Source organism: Toxotes jaculatrix, chromosome 22, assembly GCF_017976425.1.
Source record: "Toxotes jaculatrix isolate fToxJac2 chromosome 22, fToxJac2.pri, whole genome shotgun sequence".
Lineage (NCBI taxonomy): Eukaryota > Metazoa > Chordata > Actinopteri > Toxotidae > Toxotes > Toxotes jaculatrix.
Window position 1 is genome coordinate 4768464 of NC_054415.1, and position 16966 is coordinate 4785429.

Here is a 16966-nt window from a genome sequence, read left to right on the forward strand (position 1 = left end):
CATGTGTATTTACCTGTGTCAATAAACACCCCTATCACTGCAGTTCATTTCTTTGCAATTTAACCTGCACAGAGCAGTATCCATTTTGTGGAGTATAATTACAGTCCCAGAGCCTTTTTGAAGAAGGAGGACTTTGGATGTAATTTTCATCTGGCTGGCAGCACCGACAGTCTCTTGTACCTCTCCCCATCTCACATAATCTCGATCTCTCTGCTCATTCCACGTCCTAACTGCTCTGCAATCAAAACTGTCAGTCACACTTAAGGCTCTAAATACCTCGCGATTCCCCAATCAGACACACCACCCTTGCTTTACCTCGAACAGGCCGCCGCCGCCGCATCTGTCCATCACGCCTCGGCTAATTTTTAAAGACAAACTCATCATCGCCTCAGGATGACATGTTATTCATCAACAAGCTGCAGTAAATGGCTCAAAAATAATGTGACCTTGACAATGTCAGTGCACAGTTTTTCTGTTTTTTTGTGTGTTTGTTGTATTATTTGTATATTTGTGTGCTCTTGTGATTATTTATCTCACTTTGTCTTTATCTGTTTTTCTGCCATGTGCGGCTCGATTAATCCACCGTTTTGGTCGAGAATATAATAGCTCAACAACTACTGGATGAATAAACATGAGGTTTTGTGCACAAATTCAGAACCCCCGGAGGATAAACCCCAAAGACTTTGGTGATCCTCTGACTTTCCCTCTAGTGCCACTAGATTGTCAAATTATTTTCCCCTTATTTAATGAAATATTTCATTATTAATTTCATTAAATTATAAGAAGAAGTTGACGAGAGAGAGAGAGAGAGAGAGAGAGACCCTGATCTTGATTTTCTTGAGCTCAGGGTCAAATATTAACACTAAATTAAACCAAAAGAGACCTATTAATCCTTAGAGTAAGCACAATACCTCAGATGAAACTGTTGAAACTGCATATGAACTGCATATTCCCGCCTGCAGCAGATTTGTGAGCAGCTGACAGGCAGATATGACGCCCTGCAGTCTGGCTGTGATTGCGGCATCATGGACACGATGTTCAGTCTCACCTCTCCACCAGAGCACACACCCATAAAACACCTTACCCTCTGTGACACCTTTACATCGCCCAACCTCACTGTGTTTAGATTTATTCACAGGCTGACAGCTCTATTAAGTGGATCACTGATCATCTTGGTGGTAGACTTTAAAGGACACAAGTTTGTTTTTTTTTTGGTTTTATGCACTTGATTTCATGGAAACATTAATGTAATGTACATTTTTCAGTAGCTTCATTTTTGTCAGTGTGTGATAACATTTGAATTTGCTCACACAAATAACAATTTTACCCTCTGAGAGACTACCCTGTCCTATGTGTCTCTGTTGGATGGCGGCTGTATTTAGTGCTCTCCTGCTTTGAAATGTGGCTCGTCTCTGTCAGATACGGTGCACAGTTGTTAAAACAGGGACGCTGAGGCTGTGAAAGTGACACAGATATCGGTTACTGTCCTTTTAAAATCCCCATCAGCCAAAGGAGGTGATCCACTTTCTTAATCCTCAGACTCAGATTTAGTCTACAGTTGAGATCTCTGTGATTTCCAGCTGACTTGACTGGTTTCTAATTTGGCTGATTCACACTGCGTCAACCATCTCTCTTTGTATTTATGCTTCGGTTGTCTTTTTTCTTTTTTTTTTCTTTTGACTAAGTGACGAGTCACAGTCCAACCGCTGCGACCTCTCTGAGCTTAAAAAAAAATAAATGTTTTCCTTTCCAGGCGGCTCCTATAGGGCAGGCAGCCAGGGGGAACCAGCTGAGCACTTTACTGAATGTAGAGAGGGAGTAAAGGAAAAGAGAGCAGGGCAGAGGGTTTCATCTAAACACCTTCAGGTGAACACATCTCTCATTGAGCCTGTTCTTCTAAAGGCTTCTTTACTGTGTTTATGTGTGTGTGTGCATATCTGCGTCTTAGTTTCATGTGTGGTCATGTTACATCACTGTAAAGCCTCTCAGACTCTTCCGGTCCTTCATTATTTGTGTGAGAGGATAAAGACTGGGCTGATGTCATTAGCTCTCGGCTTTAAATCCAAACCATCTCAGCTCACATTAACGTACAGGGAGCTCATCTTTTTTTTTTTTTTAATTAGAGTCTTTGATCAAATGCCAGTTAGTGCCAGCAGCATGTATTTATTTATTTATTTGTTTGTTCAGTTTATTTTTATAGTGAAATGTACATGGTGTGGATCAATGTCACATAATACAACATTAACAGGCTGTAGCACCGTATATTTAACGTGTGATTTCAGTGACTTGTTCTTGTGCCCCTACATAAAACCCAATGATAACGAATCACAGTTATTTATCTTTTAGTGGGTCTTTGGGGTTTTTTATGCAGCTGTTGTCAGGGTGAGGGGGTCCGTTTTATAAAATGACACTGTGTGGACATTATGTGGACAGAAATAACACAAGCAGTATTTCAGTATGAAGATTTCAGCTTTCAAACATTCCCTGGATCCCTTCTCATTATCTGGCCCTCTCCTCCACAGACACGGCGTGATAGTGTCTCGCTGTATCTTTCCTTTTCCCTTCCAAGACACAATGTGACGGTGATAAGCACCACGTCCCGGTTCCACTTGACATCTTTCTGAAGAGGTGTAAAATTGAATACCGCACAATGCACAGAGCGTTCTTATAATAATATCAGTCAGTCGGGTGCTTTATCAAACTGCGTTATCATGCATCAGGCATAAGGCAACCAGCTTTTGTGTTCTCTGTCTGTCACTTTCACGGCTAACAATGACACATGACTGGATTACAGTACATGCAGTCAAAAAGGCCATAAAATGGCAGCTGTCCCCTGTTAGAGAACTGCTTCCTGTTATTCTGGAAAGCAACATTTGGATCAATAAACCTCCAGCCACCAAATGGACCTCTCATTGTTGGCTCTGAATGCCAACTCCTCTCTCTGGAGGACCACTTAGTAGGCAGAAAGCGCCATGAGGAAAGCCACTTACTGCACAGGGAGCTGCTGGTCAGACAACCAGGAAATGGGTCGTGTGCTGGAAACACTTCAGCAGCACTTTCAGTGACCCACCTCTGATTCGGTGGATTTCTATGGACTTACAGGCACAGAAAATGGGCAGCTGTTCGTGCCACGGCAGCCTCCATGTGTGTATGTTTCTGTGTCTGTGAGATCCAGATGGCCATCAGAGCTCTGGAGGCCATCCAGGTTATTGAGCACCAACGTGCAGCCTCATGTCAGAGCCGTCTGGCTGCTGTTCCACACTGAGCACGCTCCCCTCATCCCGTTCTCATTATCAGTGACACTTTCTAATCAGACACTCTTTTAAAAGGGTTTATAAGTTGTAACTAATGGATTTATTAATGGAAAATAAATCACTTCTTACTGCTTTATATATAAATGATAAGCCATTAATAACCTTATAAGTTATTAGGATGTGAAAAATCCATTTGGTTGTTGTTTATCCTCCTCCAGACTGCTTTTTGACAAGCTCCTTAATTCATCAGAAAAACTAAGAAATTACAAAATGGGGAGAAACCACGAGCATGACAAATTAAAGATTAAAAAGAAAAAACCCACAACAGAAAGTCTCTTAGAAGAATGTTGGGCCAACACAACCATCCAGAACAGCTTGACATAGATTCATCAAGCCTCCGGAGGGATGAAACACAATTTTACCACAACATATTCTATGGAGGACTTATTGTATACATTAGCAATTGTGCGTATATCTTTTGCAAATGATGTCGGTATTCAAATAAGAGAATACAAACGGCCTTTCGTTATGAGTGAGAACAGATAATTCTTAATTTCCACCTCAGGGGCGCCTCTCAATTGGCTGTAAATGACTATGTGGCTCCTGCAGATGTGTGTACCCTTCTGTCGGCTGTAGTATTATCTGTAGTAGTGTCTTTGACATCTTTGACCTTTGCAGTGGTTCCCAGCCTGAGGCCAGGACCTGAACAAGATTTTTGAGTTCGATGATCCAGCTCTGTCTGATGTACAGCTGACAACTACTGCACAAAGTTATGAGAAAGACTTTCACAAACTATAAAACAGACCGTCGAGCCAGACGGCCAGGCTGTCATTACAGCCATCCTCATTATTCTCAGCTGTTTCCCTAAAATCTGTTCTCCCCTGGAAGCCAGCGCTCATCAAACACTCAGGACGTCCCAAAGTTGGAGAAGATCACAGCAGCTCCGTACCACCTGATATCACATCTTTAAAATGCGCATCTTACAAACGCACCAGGATTTCAGATGGCTAAGACAGAGAAAGCGCTTCGATATATAGGCTATTAAGTTTCCTCGAAAATCTTTTAATGGGCGATTTCACAGTGGTCTCAGTGTATCAGTGCATGGGACAGAGGAGGAGAGGAGAGAGTAAAGTACTTGAGTAGATGTACTTAGTTACTTCCCACTGCTGCTAACCATATTCACAAAAACCACCAGAGACGGCTGCAGCAACTGTGACAGTTTTTGGAAATCGGATGCATTTTTTTCACCTGACTGTTGCAAACTCTCACATCTGCTCCCTCGACATGGTGGGAAAACTGACGAAGCTCAACATGTGACTCAGAGGAATAAGAAGCAGCTTTGATCTGTGACACAAAAAAAAAAAAAAAAAGAAAAGAAACTGCAAAGACACAAACTGCCGGGCTGTGCTGCTCATTAGGACTGGGTTGCTGATAGAGCTTGTGGAAGTGCTTTCTCTCCAAGATAATCCACCTCACAGCTGCTGGGGTTTGAGACAGTCTGGATGCTTAAGTGACACCATTTATTTTTTTTGCAAGGAAATGGGAACATAGTGCATAGATTTGGCCTAACAGCTGGTCAATGATTCTGATAACCTCTATATCTAATCAATGGGTAGAGCAGCATGCCTTTAGATGGTTGCTATTTGTTGTCTGAACTGGTGGTCAGCTTGACTTTTGGGACACAGGAGGGATAATTAGCCGCTATGTATTTCTGTATGCAGCTGCAGTCTCCATGAATGTGATTGTTATTGTTTATGACATTTCATTCCCATTTGAGAACAAGCACTATTTTGCAGCAGGCATTAAGGGAGACGCACCATATACGACTCTGGGAGATTATTTATACACACAAATTAGATCCATGTGAGGATTCTGAGCCAGAGATCGGCCTCAGAATCGTTTCATCAGTCACTATTTGTCATATGTTTCTCAGCTGAGGCATTAAATGGTGTGATGCCTGCTATTTTCTCACAGAAATGAAATGAAATTGCGTTTTTGGCTTAAATTGCAGCTCTGCTGTCTCAGTTGACGATGCTTTTTTTCCAATTTTCTGTTAAAATATCCATCGCTCTCACCAGTAAATGTTGAGTCAAGGTCAAGTGAATGACACAGGGCCATTCACCTTGGACTTCACCAGTTCAAATCTGTATATGTTTGCAGATGACACAACAGTCACAGCAAGAGCAGACCCACAAAATCAGACACAAATATCTAAATATGTTAAAGGGTAACTCGTTTTTGAATCTCCGACCAAACTGCCAGCAGTTCAGTTGCATTGTGGGTAATGTTGGCACCATGTCAAAAGTTTACAAGGCCATTTAGCATTTATGAGTATTATTAATGTTCAAAGTTCATATACGGAATTAAGGATGTTATATATGCACTCAAACAGTTAGCTGAGACACAAAGCTGTTGTTTGAAAATATAATTTTGGAAGGGGATCAAGCTCTGTGCACATGCAGGCAAATTCTCTGCTTCAGAGACAATGTTGGAAATTTGACTAAAACTAATTAAAGGCAGAGAGAAGCTGTTCAGTCTTCACAGCATGTCTCTGCTCCTTTGATTTTTTTTTCCTTATTTGCCTTACATGAGCTTTTCTTTTGGTTTAATGTGCATGGTGGGTTTACAGATGTTAGAGTGACCTTTTCAACATTAAGAGAAAATACAACCTAAACCACACACATCCCTGAGGACTTACCTGTTTCCATGGTTTAGTGGAGAGTTCATTGACATTTTCTATCAACAGACTTGAGTTTTTCACATTCTTTGGGTTGATACATGATGAAATTCAGGATGATCTTTGGAATAGGATGCATTCAAACGATAGATGTGGGAAAAACATGCATAAACGTATGCGTTTCTGCAAATTTCACAGGTTTTTGTTCATACAAATGAACACTGATAATGATCCCCACATGGAGGAAGTTTGTTTCATTCACATGGATCACAACCATGTCCAAATCCAATCCCTGCCTCCAGTATCCGTAAAGCAAACCCAGCAAAAGGTGAAATTGTAAATATGTTTGTATCTTTTCATTATTTACCTCTTGAGGCATCAACACACAGTATTTTTTTTTACTGCTTCGATTTAAGGTCTCACTTACCCCAAGGCTGTTAACACTCCACCTACACTACAGACAGTTACATAATGTTTTCTAAGGGCTTTAATAACAAGAGAAATACTCTGAAGTGGGGTTTCAAAGGACAATATCTTGAGAAATGCAGCTCTGTGGCCAAGATATTGCAATCCACTTCACTGGGGGAGGTGGGGAGATGAAGGTGAAACCTGTGATTTTGGATCATTTCTAACAAACTGTGTAGATTGTTTAAACTAATTTGAACCCTGTGTAAGATCACTGGAGCTCCCTAAACCACAAGCGCTGAACTTATGAACGTCCACCTGTAGTCAGAGTCTCCTACCTGCAGCCAGCTGCATCCAGCCGCAGATCTTGTACACGGTGCCGGTGCTGCAGAAGAAGAAGAGCGCGAAGCAGCCGATGCAGGTGAGGACCAGCACCATGGACATGCCGATGAAAAAGGAGGCGGCCTTGAACGCACCGGAGGGGATGGTGCTGAACTCGGTGAAGCTGCCCTGACAGGTCAAGTCCCGGGACAGCCCATTCCCGATGCAGTAGTGGAACAGACCGAAGTAGCCTGCCTGCGGGGTGTCCACGCCGTCTCCGATCCAGTACGGCTGGATGAAGCACACCACGTTAACGATGGCGAAGAGGATGGTGAAGATGGCCCACAGGACGCCGATGGCGCGGGAGTTGCGCACGTAGTTGGTCTGGTAGATTTTGGCAGCCTCGGATGCGGGGAGCATGGTGGTGGTCGTGCTGGGGGCCCCGGGGACCATCCTCTGGTCTGTGTTGGAGGGGGTGTCTGCTCGGTCCTCAGGATCAATTAACCTGTCCTCACTAAAGTAACATCTGCAGCATCTGCTCCGTAAAAGGCACAGTCTCAGTATTCAGTCTGCAGAACTTCTTCTTGTCGCTTCTTGTCGTTTTTCGGGTCGTATATTTCTGCCTTTATTCAGTCACAGCTGTAGCCACAGCATCACTGCGCTCTCGCATCCATGGCAAGGTCGGGTTCGGTTTCCGTCTTGTGTTTTCCTCCGGTTTTCATTGATCACTCTGCAAAAACGAAACGTGCGCTCCAGAAAGACAAGCTTCCGGCATCACCCGCTCAGGAGCCCGCATCAGATTTACCCTACATTCGTCCTCATGCTTATTCAGAAATGTCTTCACCTGAGTCGTGGCAAAGCCGGGGGCTGTTATTCCGACAAACCGGTGCAGCTCTGTGAATCAGTGTGTGAGAGCTCGCCGAAATGCTCCGTATGTGCTCGACGGCGACCGACCGACAACTGCAGCTGAGCTCCTATTGAATTAGAGTTGGAGGATAGCCTTGGATATTACAGGGCCAACCCACATCCCTTAATCCCAGTCTGACGTACTATTACAGTAACGCGCGAAATCTTAAACAGGCACACTGATTAAAAAAAAAAATATATAATAATACTGTAGCTAATGGCTCCTGATTAAATGGTCATATTTCCCTCTGTCCGCTGCATCACACCAACAGCCGTATTGTCTACACTATGAGTTAATGCACATGACTGCACCTGCCACAGTAATATCAATAATTAATCGATAACAATAATAATCAGAACCTAACATTCACTGTCTGTGATACCAGTTAAACTGACCTATGTGTATTTATTTCCAACAAGATCATTGTAAAACAATCCTGCATTTGGCCAATCGTTTTTCTTTTTTGGCTCACCCTGCGAAAATACCACATATTTTCTATTGTGCAGACCTGTATTAACATTTCACCAGTTTTCTGTGCACAAAAAAAGTAGGCCAACACAAAAACAGTTTATCAGTTTATCATCAGTGGGCTAATTCTTATTTATAATAATCATAATTTATATGGTTACATTGGTTAGTTAGTTTTTCAATCTGTTCTGGAGCTTTTGATCGTATCCCACGTTCTTCCTCAACAGATCTTGAATTACAAAATATCTTAATATGTTTAAAAAAACGTTTGGTAAAAGTATGCTCGTGGCGTTAGCATCAATATTTAATCCAAATATAACAGGCAATGCGGTAACATTTTGCTTTTTAATCTATGATTCGCTTCAGAAACATGATAAACTACATTTCCCATAATGCTGTGGAGAGTTGTGATTGGCTGGTAGCCGAAGCTGTCATTTGACGCAACCAGAAGGCGCGCGCGAAACTGCTGTGAGTTACCTCGGTTGTGTGTTTGTGTTTCAAACTTTAACTTAGTTTTTTTTTTTACTCTATTTTAAGTTTGTTACACACTTTGTTTTCAGCCATGTGTTATCGCGTTGCTCTGTCGTATTCACAGTAAATAGTTTCCGACAGTAGTTTCCTGCTTTGCCTCACATTTTCACCGCATTTCTTCGCCTCCTGTCCTCTAGTTAAACGCGGTGTTACGGACGCTAAGCTAACGCCGGCTGTGTTGTTTTTAGCCGCACGTCGATGACCTATTATCCCGGTGGGATAACACACGGTGTTGCGGTTGGTAGTACGAGGTGCGGAATGGCAGGGCTGTTGCAGCATCCGGGATACGATGAGGAGAGGCTGCAGAGGGTCGCAGGGCAGCTGCCCTGCAGAGAAGCCCAGGCTGGGATGCTGCTGTCGCTGATGGGACAGGTACAGTCACCTGTAATGCTTTTCTATTTGGTGTCAGCTCCTGTCAGCACAGGATCAGTTAAGAGAATAACACTTACTGGAAATCATGACAGGCACATTTCACTATATTCTGACCTTTTATTGGCAAAATTAATCTTTCTCAAGCACTGAGTAAGCTTCCTAAAATATTTCTTCATGTTCAGTATTGTAAGTCAGCAGATAAACCATAATCCTTGTCGTAGAAAACTTTAAATCAGTTACATTTATCCGGTTTGGATTAGGGTCTTGGTTGACAAAGAAATCTTTTGATTAATTTTTAATGATCTTTTCATGAGAATTAATTGTTTGTCATTTGATCTCTGGTGTCTGAATAATGTGAATTAAGGGGCTCGGGTTTGTAAGCACTTGAGATCCTTCTGCATTCCTCCTAAGAGGAACGGTTACAGCTTAATGGAAATTTTTCAATTAAATCAACTCAGCAATTTGTTAAGGAAATTAAGTGACTAGTCGACAGCTAAGAATGTCTTTAGTCAAGGACATTGGCATTATAGTTAATTACTGCCAACAACACTGGATTTAATTTGATGATAAAAGTGTGGTTGATGTGAGTTAGGAACATGGTAGAAAGGAGAACTTGTTTATTGAGATTGTTGTTGATCATAATGAAATATTGCACTGAGCAAACAGAGGCTGAACTTTGTCCCTACAGCCGCAGCAGTTCAGCTACCCTTCTATCTTCATCTACGGTCATCGGGCTTCGGGGAAGAGTCATGTGACGCACGTTTTGCTGAAGGAACTCGAGGTGAGAGACAAAAACATTTTCACTCAGATTCAGGGACCTCCAGGGCTTCTTAACATGGTGTTTTTATGTGTGCATGTACAGGTGGTAGCCACAGTGGCTGCTTAACATGAAAGTGGCTTCTTTAAGCTGATATAAACCTTAAACTGATGCTGGCGCTTCAGACTCACAGAGCTTTCTTCATCAGAGCTCTGAAACAGCTCTCAGACCTTGAAGATATTAGTTTTTATTGAAAGAAACGATTCCTCTAATAAATTTTATTGTGGCAGTCCATTTCAGAGAAATCTCATTTCTCCGTGCACACAAAGCTTCCTCTCACGCACAGAAAGCCCACAGCGATTTAAAATTTATGGACAGAATACCACGTTTCGGATTTAGAAAAAGAACTTTACTGTCTTACCTAAAATCTTTTGGTATGAATTAAATATAAAGAGCAAATCTTTCCAGACAGCGATGCTTCCCACCCTTTGTACCCACACTGGAGCTCTTACCTTCATGGAGATGCTAAAAACAAGTAATAGCCACCAAAAACGTGTTTTATCCCAGCTTTTTTAAATAGTATGTTACTTTTTTTTAAAGATGGTATTGTTTGTGTGTTCCTGTCATTTCTCCTCATCAGTATGAACATAAATAGTTGCAGAGTAGTTTGGTTTTTAATCAGTTAATCAACCAGTTGTTGGAGCTGTAAACCTAGTTTATGTCTTGTGTTCATGTAACATCACATGGCTTTTGTTGAGTAACACCAGATTGCCGCAGAGGAGAGCTGTGACAAGAACAAATTTTAACTATTTATTGTCATGTCAGGAGATTGTGATGCTCAGAGTAAAATTAAAATAAGACGTGTATTAACTCCACTGACTGTCTGCCATTATCCCTCTTCCTCTCTGCAGCTGCCTCACGCCACAGTCAGCTGTGTCGAATGTGTTTCTGTAGCGTTGCTGTTTGAACAAGTGCTGCTGTCCTTCTTTGGCTGCGATGCTGCTTCCCTTCTCCCCCGCAGTCCCTCCCTGTCTGACTTTGTACGCATCTACAGGCAGCAGTGCTCCCAGTCTCCTGCCAAGCAGACGCGATACATTGTGAGTGCCGTGCACTTTACACTCAACCAGAAAATCACTCCCCGCTTGGCACACCAAAATACTCTAATCCACGGCACGTCAAATTATTTATTCTTTGGATGTGTCACTTGAATGTTTGTATGATAATATGATTAGTAGTGATAGCAAATGCAAATGGATGCTAAACAAAGCTCCAGATGCATTAGCCTGGAGGAAATAAGTGTGAGTTGCAGCCAGCACAGGAGTGTGTTTAATCTAGTATTCTGGCTTCGTCTTTATTTACATTTTAAAGTGAGCTTACTGCAGAAAACACAGTAAAAATTCCATAATAAAACACCCATTCACAGCTTCTGTTGTATTGAGTATGGATGTCACAGAAATAAGGTCAAACGTACACATATATTTTTCAGGTAATGGAGAAGGCCGAGCTCCTGAGAGACACCGATGCCAATCTCCTCCCCGCTCTCCTGCGTCTTCAGGAATTGGTGAGAAAGTGCAGCGAGCTCTTTGTGTTATCTATCAAGTGAGCCACTTTATTGTTGTTGCACCGTGCGGATGATGGAGAGGGACTGGAAGAGCTTCTTTTATAACGAATGACCTTGAGCTGAGTGTGTGGAGCTCTCTCACAGTGCTGGAAGGATGTCAACCACTCACAGCATTTTAATTAAACACAGCAAGAGTAAAAAGAAAAAAAAAAAAAGAAACTTAGGTGATTATTTGTGTTTTAGTTCTGTGAAAGGTGACTGTTCTCTGGTGGATTGTGGGTGTTAAGAGGAATCTGTGGTTTTAATGTCATCCCGCTTCAGTGCAGCCACACAGGATTTTGAAGTGATAATTAGGATGCAGATTTACATGTGTGTGACGGATGACAGGATGATGAAGGGGTTTCGTGTCTCTAATGTATCTCATTATTATTAATGATAATTATTATTATGGCCTCTCTGGTAAAGTTACTCACCTGTTTCTTTTGTGATCCATTCACCACTTAAACTGTATTGTCTTCAAAGGGACAATATCTTGTAATGTGTATATGTGTATATGCATAACTGCCTTTTTAATTATTCTTTGGACGATTAGCTTCATAAATTTAGAAGAATTTATACTGTGAGAAAGGATAGGCTCAAAAAGCTGCATCTGTTTCAATGTGATCATTGCTGTAATTTGTTTTCGACATTTTCTCTACATACACAGATATACATGCAGATTTATGCTTCGTTTATGCTTGGCCTAATTGATAAATCAGCGGTCAAAATTGTTGCTCAGTCAGGCTATCAGCTGAGCACTAAAAAAACAAAAAAAAAAAAACACCAAACATGTGACATCAATATATAAAGCACAAATTCGAGGAGTTAGCGATGCCTGTAACCATGGAGACCCTCACTGACCTGTAAGTGAGTACACTTGTTGTACAAAACCGCTATCATACAGCATATCTGTAACTACATACATCTGTTCTTCAGGTTGAGGACAACATAACCGTCATCCTGCTCAGTGAAATCGCCTGGGACAAGTTCAGACCAAACACGGGCTGTTTCGAGCCGCTTCTGCTCCATTTCCCCGACTACAGTAAAGGTATTATCGTCCTCACGCACGCTACATCAGCCAGCATCATGAATAACTCTCGCCGCTCTGCATAGTGATGACGCACACTTGGCAGATGCAGTGTGAGATGTGCGAGATTTGTACCTGCGATTTCGTTCCGACACTTGAGGCAGCGACTGTGGAGGAGTATTGAATTATAAAACACCACTGTATAAATTCAGCACTTAGAGGGAGTGAATCATTGTGCATGATAAGTGAGAATCTCTCGCTGGTTTTCGAGAGACTTAACTTTTTGTTACATCTCTGTTTTTGTGAGGACGCTGCTCATGAATATGATCTGTGTGTGTGTGTGTGTGTGTGTGTGTGTGTGTGTGTGTGTGTGTGTGTGTGTGTGTGTGTGTGTGTGTGTCTGTGTGTGTGTGTGTGTGTGTGTGTATATGTATGTGTGTGTGTGTGTCCGTTATTTGTAGGTGAGCTGCAGCAGATCTTATCCCAGGACAAACATCCTTCATACTCAGCTGAGTTTTACTCATCCTACATCAACATCCTGCTGGGAGTCTTTTACTCAGTCTGCCGGGACCTCAGAGAGCTTCGCCACCTGGTCAGACACACACACACACATTCATAAGCCAGTGAAGATTTTTCACTGTTTTGATTTTCTCTCACTCACATCATTGATTTCTCTCTTGTTTTTCTTTTTAACTAGGCTGCCCTCAACTTTTCAAAGTTCTGTGAGCCTCTGGCAGAGGGAAAAGGTAATAAATAAAGAGGTGTATTCATTCGTCTGACACCTGATCAATATTCAGAAATGTCTTATTTCACCTTCTTTGTTCATTTGAAGAAGCATCTTCCTGTCATGTTGAAGTGCACTTCACCCATTTGAACTTCTCTGTATTCATTTCTTTAAAGCTGCTTTAACTGATTTTTTTTGTTTTGGCCTCTTGAGGGAAGCAGAACAAGCTGTAAAAACAACACTGACAGATTATTACCCCGTCAGGTTGTTATGATGAGCTTGTTAGCAAACATTTGCCTCTTTACACATTCGCTTTGTGATAGAGGGTCGATCACAGTTCTTTGGCTCCCCATGTGGAATCTCCACAGTCGTAGCTACGGCGAAACCCCTCAACACAGAAGAATAAATGAAGCTTAAGTTCAAAAACCACTGTTCATTAGCTCTGTTCTGGTCTGATGTGACAAAAATATCTGGATCTTTTGCCGCTAGACGTTCGACTTTCTTCACCAGCTAGTAGCTAAATTTATCAGCGTGACGTTCGGTGCTGGGCAGGTGGTGCAGTCAGTTTATCAGAGATTTTTTTTTTTCTTTTCCTGAAAATAGAAGCGCCATAGAAATCTGTGGAGCCGAGTGATAATTCTCTGCGGGTTCATCGCTTTCACTCCACACACAGTCATTTGATCTGTTGTAGATATAAAAATATTGATTTCATAGTTTTCCTGTTGCGTTTCCATCCTCTCTGCTGATAACGTAAGTGATCCATGACCCATCACATGCTGTTACTGGGGCTCTTTCAGTAATGTTGCTTTGTTTTGTGTGTTTAGTGAAAGAGACTGACACACACAAGCTTTGGAGAAACATAGAGCCTCATTTGAAAAAAGCCATGCAGACGGTTTATCTTCGAGAAGTGTCCAGGTTCGTCAAATCAAACTGTGTCGATCTCAATCTGATGATTTATTCTTGCACTTTCTTTCTGCCTCCAACCCAACAACATGTGATTATTGTTGCTGAGGTTTCTTATCACCATTGTGTGTTTTTCCCTCTTTTTTTTTTTTTCCTCTGTTCAGCCTTCAGTGGGAGCAGATGCAGCAAATGGAAGAGAGGGAAAGTGGAGCCCTGAGAGGTACCAACACACTGAGCGCTGTTGCACTCGGTGACGTAATACGACTGCAGAGCAGATGTTAAACTGTAGAGCAAGTGATGGGGCGCAGTGACACTGTGGACTCATGCTGAAATTGTGATATTTTTTTCCTGTGCAGCTGATAACCTGTAATAGCACATCAGCTCGTCACATCATATTGGGTTGCACTGAATATTATGCATTAATGTTTTGCTGCTTGAATCCATGGGTGTATTCTTCTTCTTAGATTTTCACATACAGCATGTCTGACATTGATTGCACTTACTTCTCTCCTTCCTAAGGTTTATCTGCTCACACTCATGTTGAACTGCCCTATTACTCAAAGTTCCTGTTGATTGCTGCCTACCTGGCGTCCTACAACCCTGCCCGCACAGACAAACGCTTTTTCCTCAAGGTAGGAAATGTTCCTTTTTATTTGGAGGCAACAAAAGTCCTCAGCCAGAGAAATAATTGATAAATGGATTTTGTATTTGGAGAGAATCTCATGTTGAAATTATGCTTCTGCGTTGTGTTGTTTTTGTGGTGTTCTTCCTTTTCCGGATGGAGGGTCTGAGAATAGAGCATGTTGTGTGTTTGGAGGATTGAAGGATTGAAAAGAAAATCTGTAATTTGTTTTGGGGCAATATGAAAATAAAAGTGGACTTGATTTATGTGAATTGATGTGTCCTTCTGTTTCCTCCCAACAGCATCATGGTAAAATAAGAAAAGCAAATTTTCTGAAGAAAAATGAAAAGGTGATCATCTTAATATAACACAGGTTCTGTTCTGGGTTTGTTTCACACCACAAGCCTCACATTAATGTAACATAAAATCAATATCTTCCAGACTAGTAACCATCTTCTGGGGCCCAAGCCTTTCCCTCTGGACCGCCTGCTCGCCATTTTCTACAGCGTGGTGGACAGCAGAGTCGCCCCCACTGCCAGTATATTCTCCCAGGTAAGAGTGTTGATGGTGGTGGTTTTTGATAAGTCTGCTGTAGACAGCAACATTAAAACAAGGATCATATAACAAATACAGTACAAATACAGTTTTAATTCCTTTGCTTTAGTCTGTTTGTCTCTCACAGACACAAATATTGGCAGCGTCTAACAGAAAAGGTGTGCAGCAGCAGCAGCGCTTACATTCAGTGATCAGTTATATCTTCGTTCTCATAGCTGAGCATATTCATGCGAGCATTAACATCACTCCATTAGTTATCAGTGTCCTTAGAATCAGTGCTAAAACAAACAAGTTATAAATCAGTTGTATTCATAAAGAAGCACAGATTAACAAATACTTTTGTGTCCCCAGAAAACTAAAGTGGTCCCCTGTTGTTGTCATTGTACTGAGTTAACCTGAGCTCTGTAGTGGTTGAATTTTGCCCTTCATTTAGTCCTGTAGTGATTGTCCTCTTTCTCCATGATTGTGTCTCCCACTGTTAGCTATCAGGAGTCTCGCGGTTCTGTAGAGTGGCTCCAACAGAATATAGAAAATCATTTAATTTCATGCTTTTCTTCCCATTTGCCAGATAAGCAAATGAAAGAGAATATGCACTATAAAATCAGAGGGTTTTAAATGCTAATTTTTCCTATTTCTAGGTTCAAATGATGTACTATTTTTTTTTTTTGGTCCAATCAAGCTCAATGATCGCAGTTTCTCAGATGAGAGAGTTTTCTGCCCATATGGTCATGAGTTTTGGGATCCGTGGCCAAATGCCGATCTATTTATGGCCCTGAGCATGAAATGGTTTTAGGAAATTAGGCTCGAACCGTATCTGTGCAACTGGCTGTCATCATTTAGTGCCTCTGCATCAAAGTGGGGGAATAGCTGTGTTTAAAGAAGTGGAACAGAGAATCATTCTGGTTTCTCTCTACTCCCCATTTAGATCTCCTCTCTGGTGACCTTACAGCTGTTGACACAGGTCAGCCATGATGACCAGCTCGACGCCCCAAAGTACAAATGTGCTGTTTCTCTGGACTTCATCTGTGCCATTTCCAGGTGTGTGTTCAAGTTTCTTAATACACATAATTGAGAGTGACTGAATTCTTCGAGGGACCTGACCTTTTACAGTGTTTTTTGTTCACTGAGTTTGTGTCTGGTGTGATTTATCTTCCAGGACTGTGAACTTTGATATTGTCAAGTATCTGTACGACTTCCTGTGAGCCTGCAGTGGACAAAGCAGAGACGACGCACTCTGACAGTAAGACAAAGGAGGGACTTCTCTCTGCAAGTACACACTTTGGGACAAGCATTTGGCAAAAAACATATGGAGGAAAATTAATCCAATTATGTCACTGCCCCCTTGTGGTTGATAAATGAGCTTCTGTAGAGATTCTGTGCCTCAAACCATGTGAAATATTTGGATGTGTACAAAATAAAGTAGACTTGGTTCAGTTTTGTTAAAAGACTTTGTTACATTTGCCGTTTATATATAGGAAATATCCAAAAAGAGTTGTTTTGTTACAGTGCAAAACATCCAGTTTATGCAATATAGCAGCGGGATTAATGCAGATATTCACAGTTCCTCGTGCTTCAAACAGTGCAGAAAAGATTATGGTGTTCTGTATTATTTTTGCCTGACACAGAGCGACACTGGCACCGTGTAGGTGAATCATCGTCCTTGCTCAAAGGGAGGATTTTGTTTCCGTAATGCGTTTTTACCCTGTTGTATGTAGGCACTGGAGTCAAAGGATACTGTTACTACAATGGAGAAAATTAACTGAACTGGTGCTGTAATTTACCTCCAGTCCACTTACCCACATTTAACCTTTGAGCAGTGAACCAGACCTTTAGGGCTTGTGAC

The 16966-nt window shown here is 41.7% G+C and overlaps 2 protein-coding genes across 3 annotated transcripts in view; one reads left to right on the plus strand and one right to left on the minus strand.

The window, feature by feature from the left end:
• Positions 1–7620, minus strand: part of lhfpl3 (LHFPL tetraspan subfamily member 3) — a 26655-nt gene extending 19035 nt beyond the window's left edge. Inside the window, exon 1 of the mRNA XM_041030476.1 lies at positions 6675–7620. Within this exon, the coding sequence (XP_040886410.1) occupies positions 6675–7110 (436 nt within the window). The 5' untranslated portion in view covers positions 7111–7620. The remainder of the gene's footprint in view (positions 1–6674) is intronic.
• Positions 6920–16698, plus strand: orc5 (origin recognition complex, subunit 5). 2 transcript variants are annotated; one of them, XM_041030475.1, is made up of 15 exons: positions 6920–7039; positions 8752–8935; positions 9624–9716; positions 10604–10789; positions 11179–11253; positions 12229–12340; positions 12781–12911; positions 13017–13065; positions 13868–13958; positions 14111–14166; positions 14466–14578; positions 14871–14918; positions 15010–15120; positions 16049–16161; positions 16280–16698. In XM_041030475.1, exons 2-15 carry the CDS (start codon positions 8762–8764, stop codon positions 16323–16325), a joined length of 1398 nt encoding a protein of 465 aa, XP_040886409.1. In that variant the 5' UTR covers positions 6920–7039; positions 8752–8761; the 3' UTR covers positions 16326–16698. The 2 variants fall into 2 exon arrangements, with proteins under 2 accessions (XP_040886409.1, XP_040886408.1); XM_041030474.1 differs by lacking the exon at positions 6920–7039 and adding an exon at positions 8496–8500.
• The last annotated feature ends 268 nt before the right edge of the window (positions 16699–16966 follow it).

Bases quoted from the DNA above. Each gene is read 5' to 3' on its own strand.
- orc5 (XM_041030475.1), top strand. From the start codon at position 8,762: ATGACCTATTATCCCGGTGGGATAACACACGGTGTTGCGGTTGGTAGT. The intron at 9,717-10,603 runs GTGAGAGACAAA...TCCTCTCTGCAG, and splicing joins TTTTGCTGAAGGAACTCGAG to CTGCCTCACGCCACAGTCAG. The intron at 16,162-16,279 runs GTGTGTGTTCAA...TTTATCTTCCAG, and splicing joins TTCATCTGTGCCATTTCCAG to GACTGTGAACTTTGATATTG.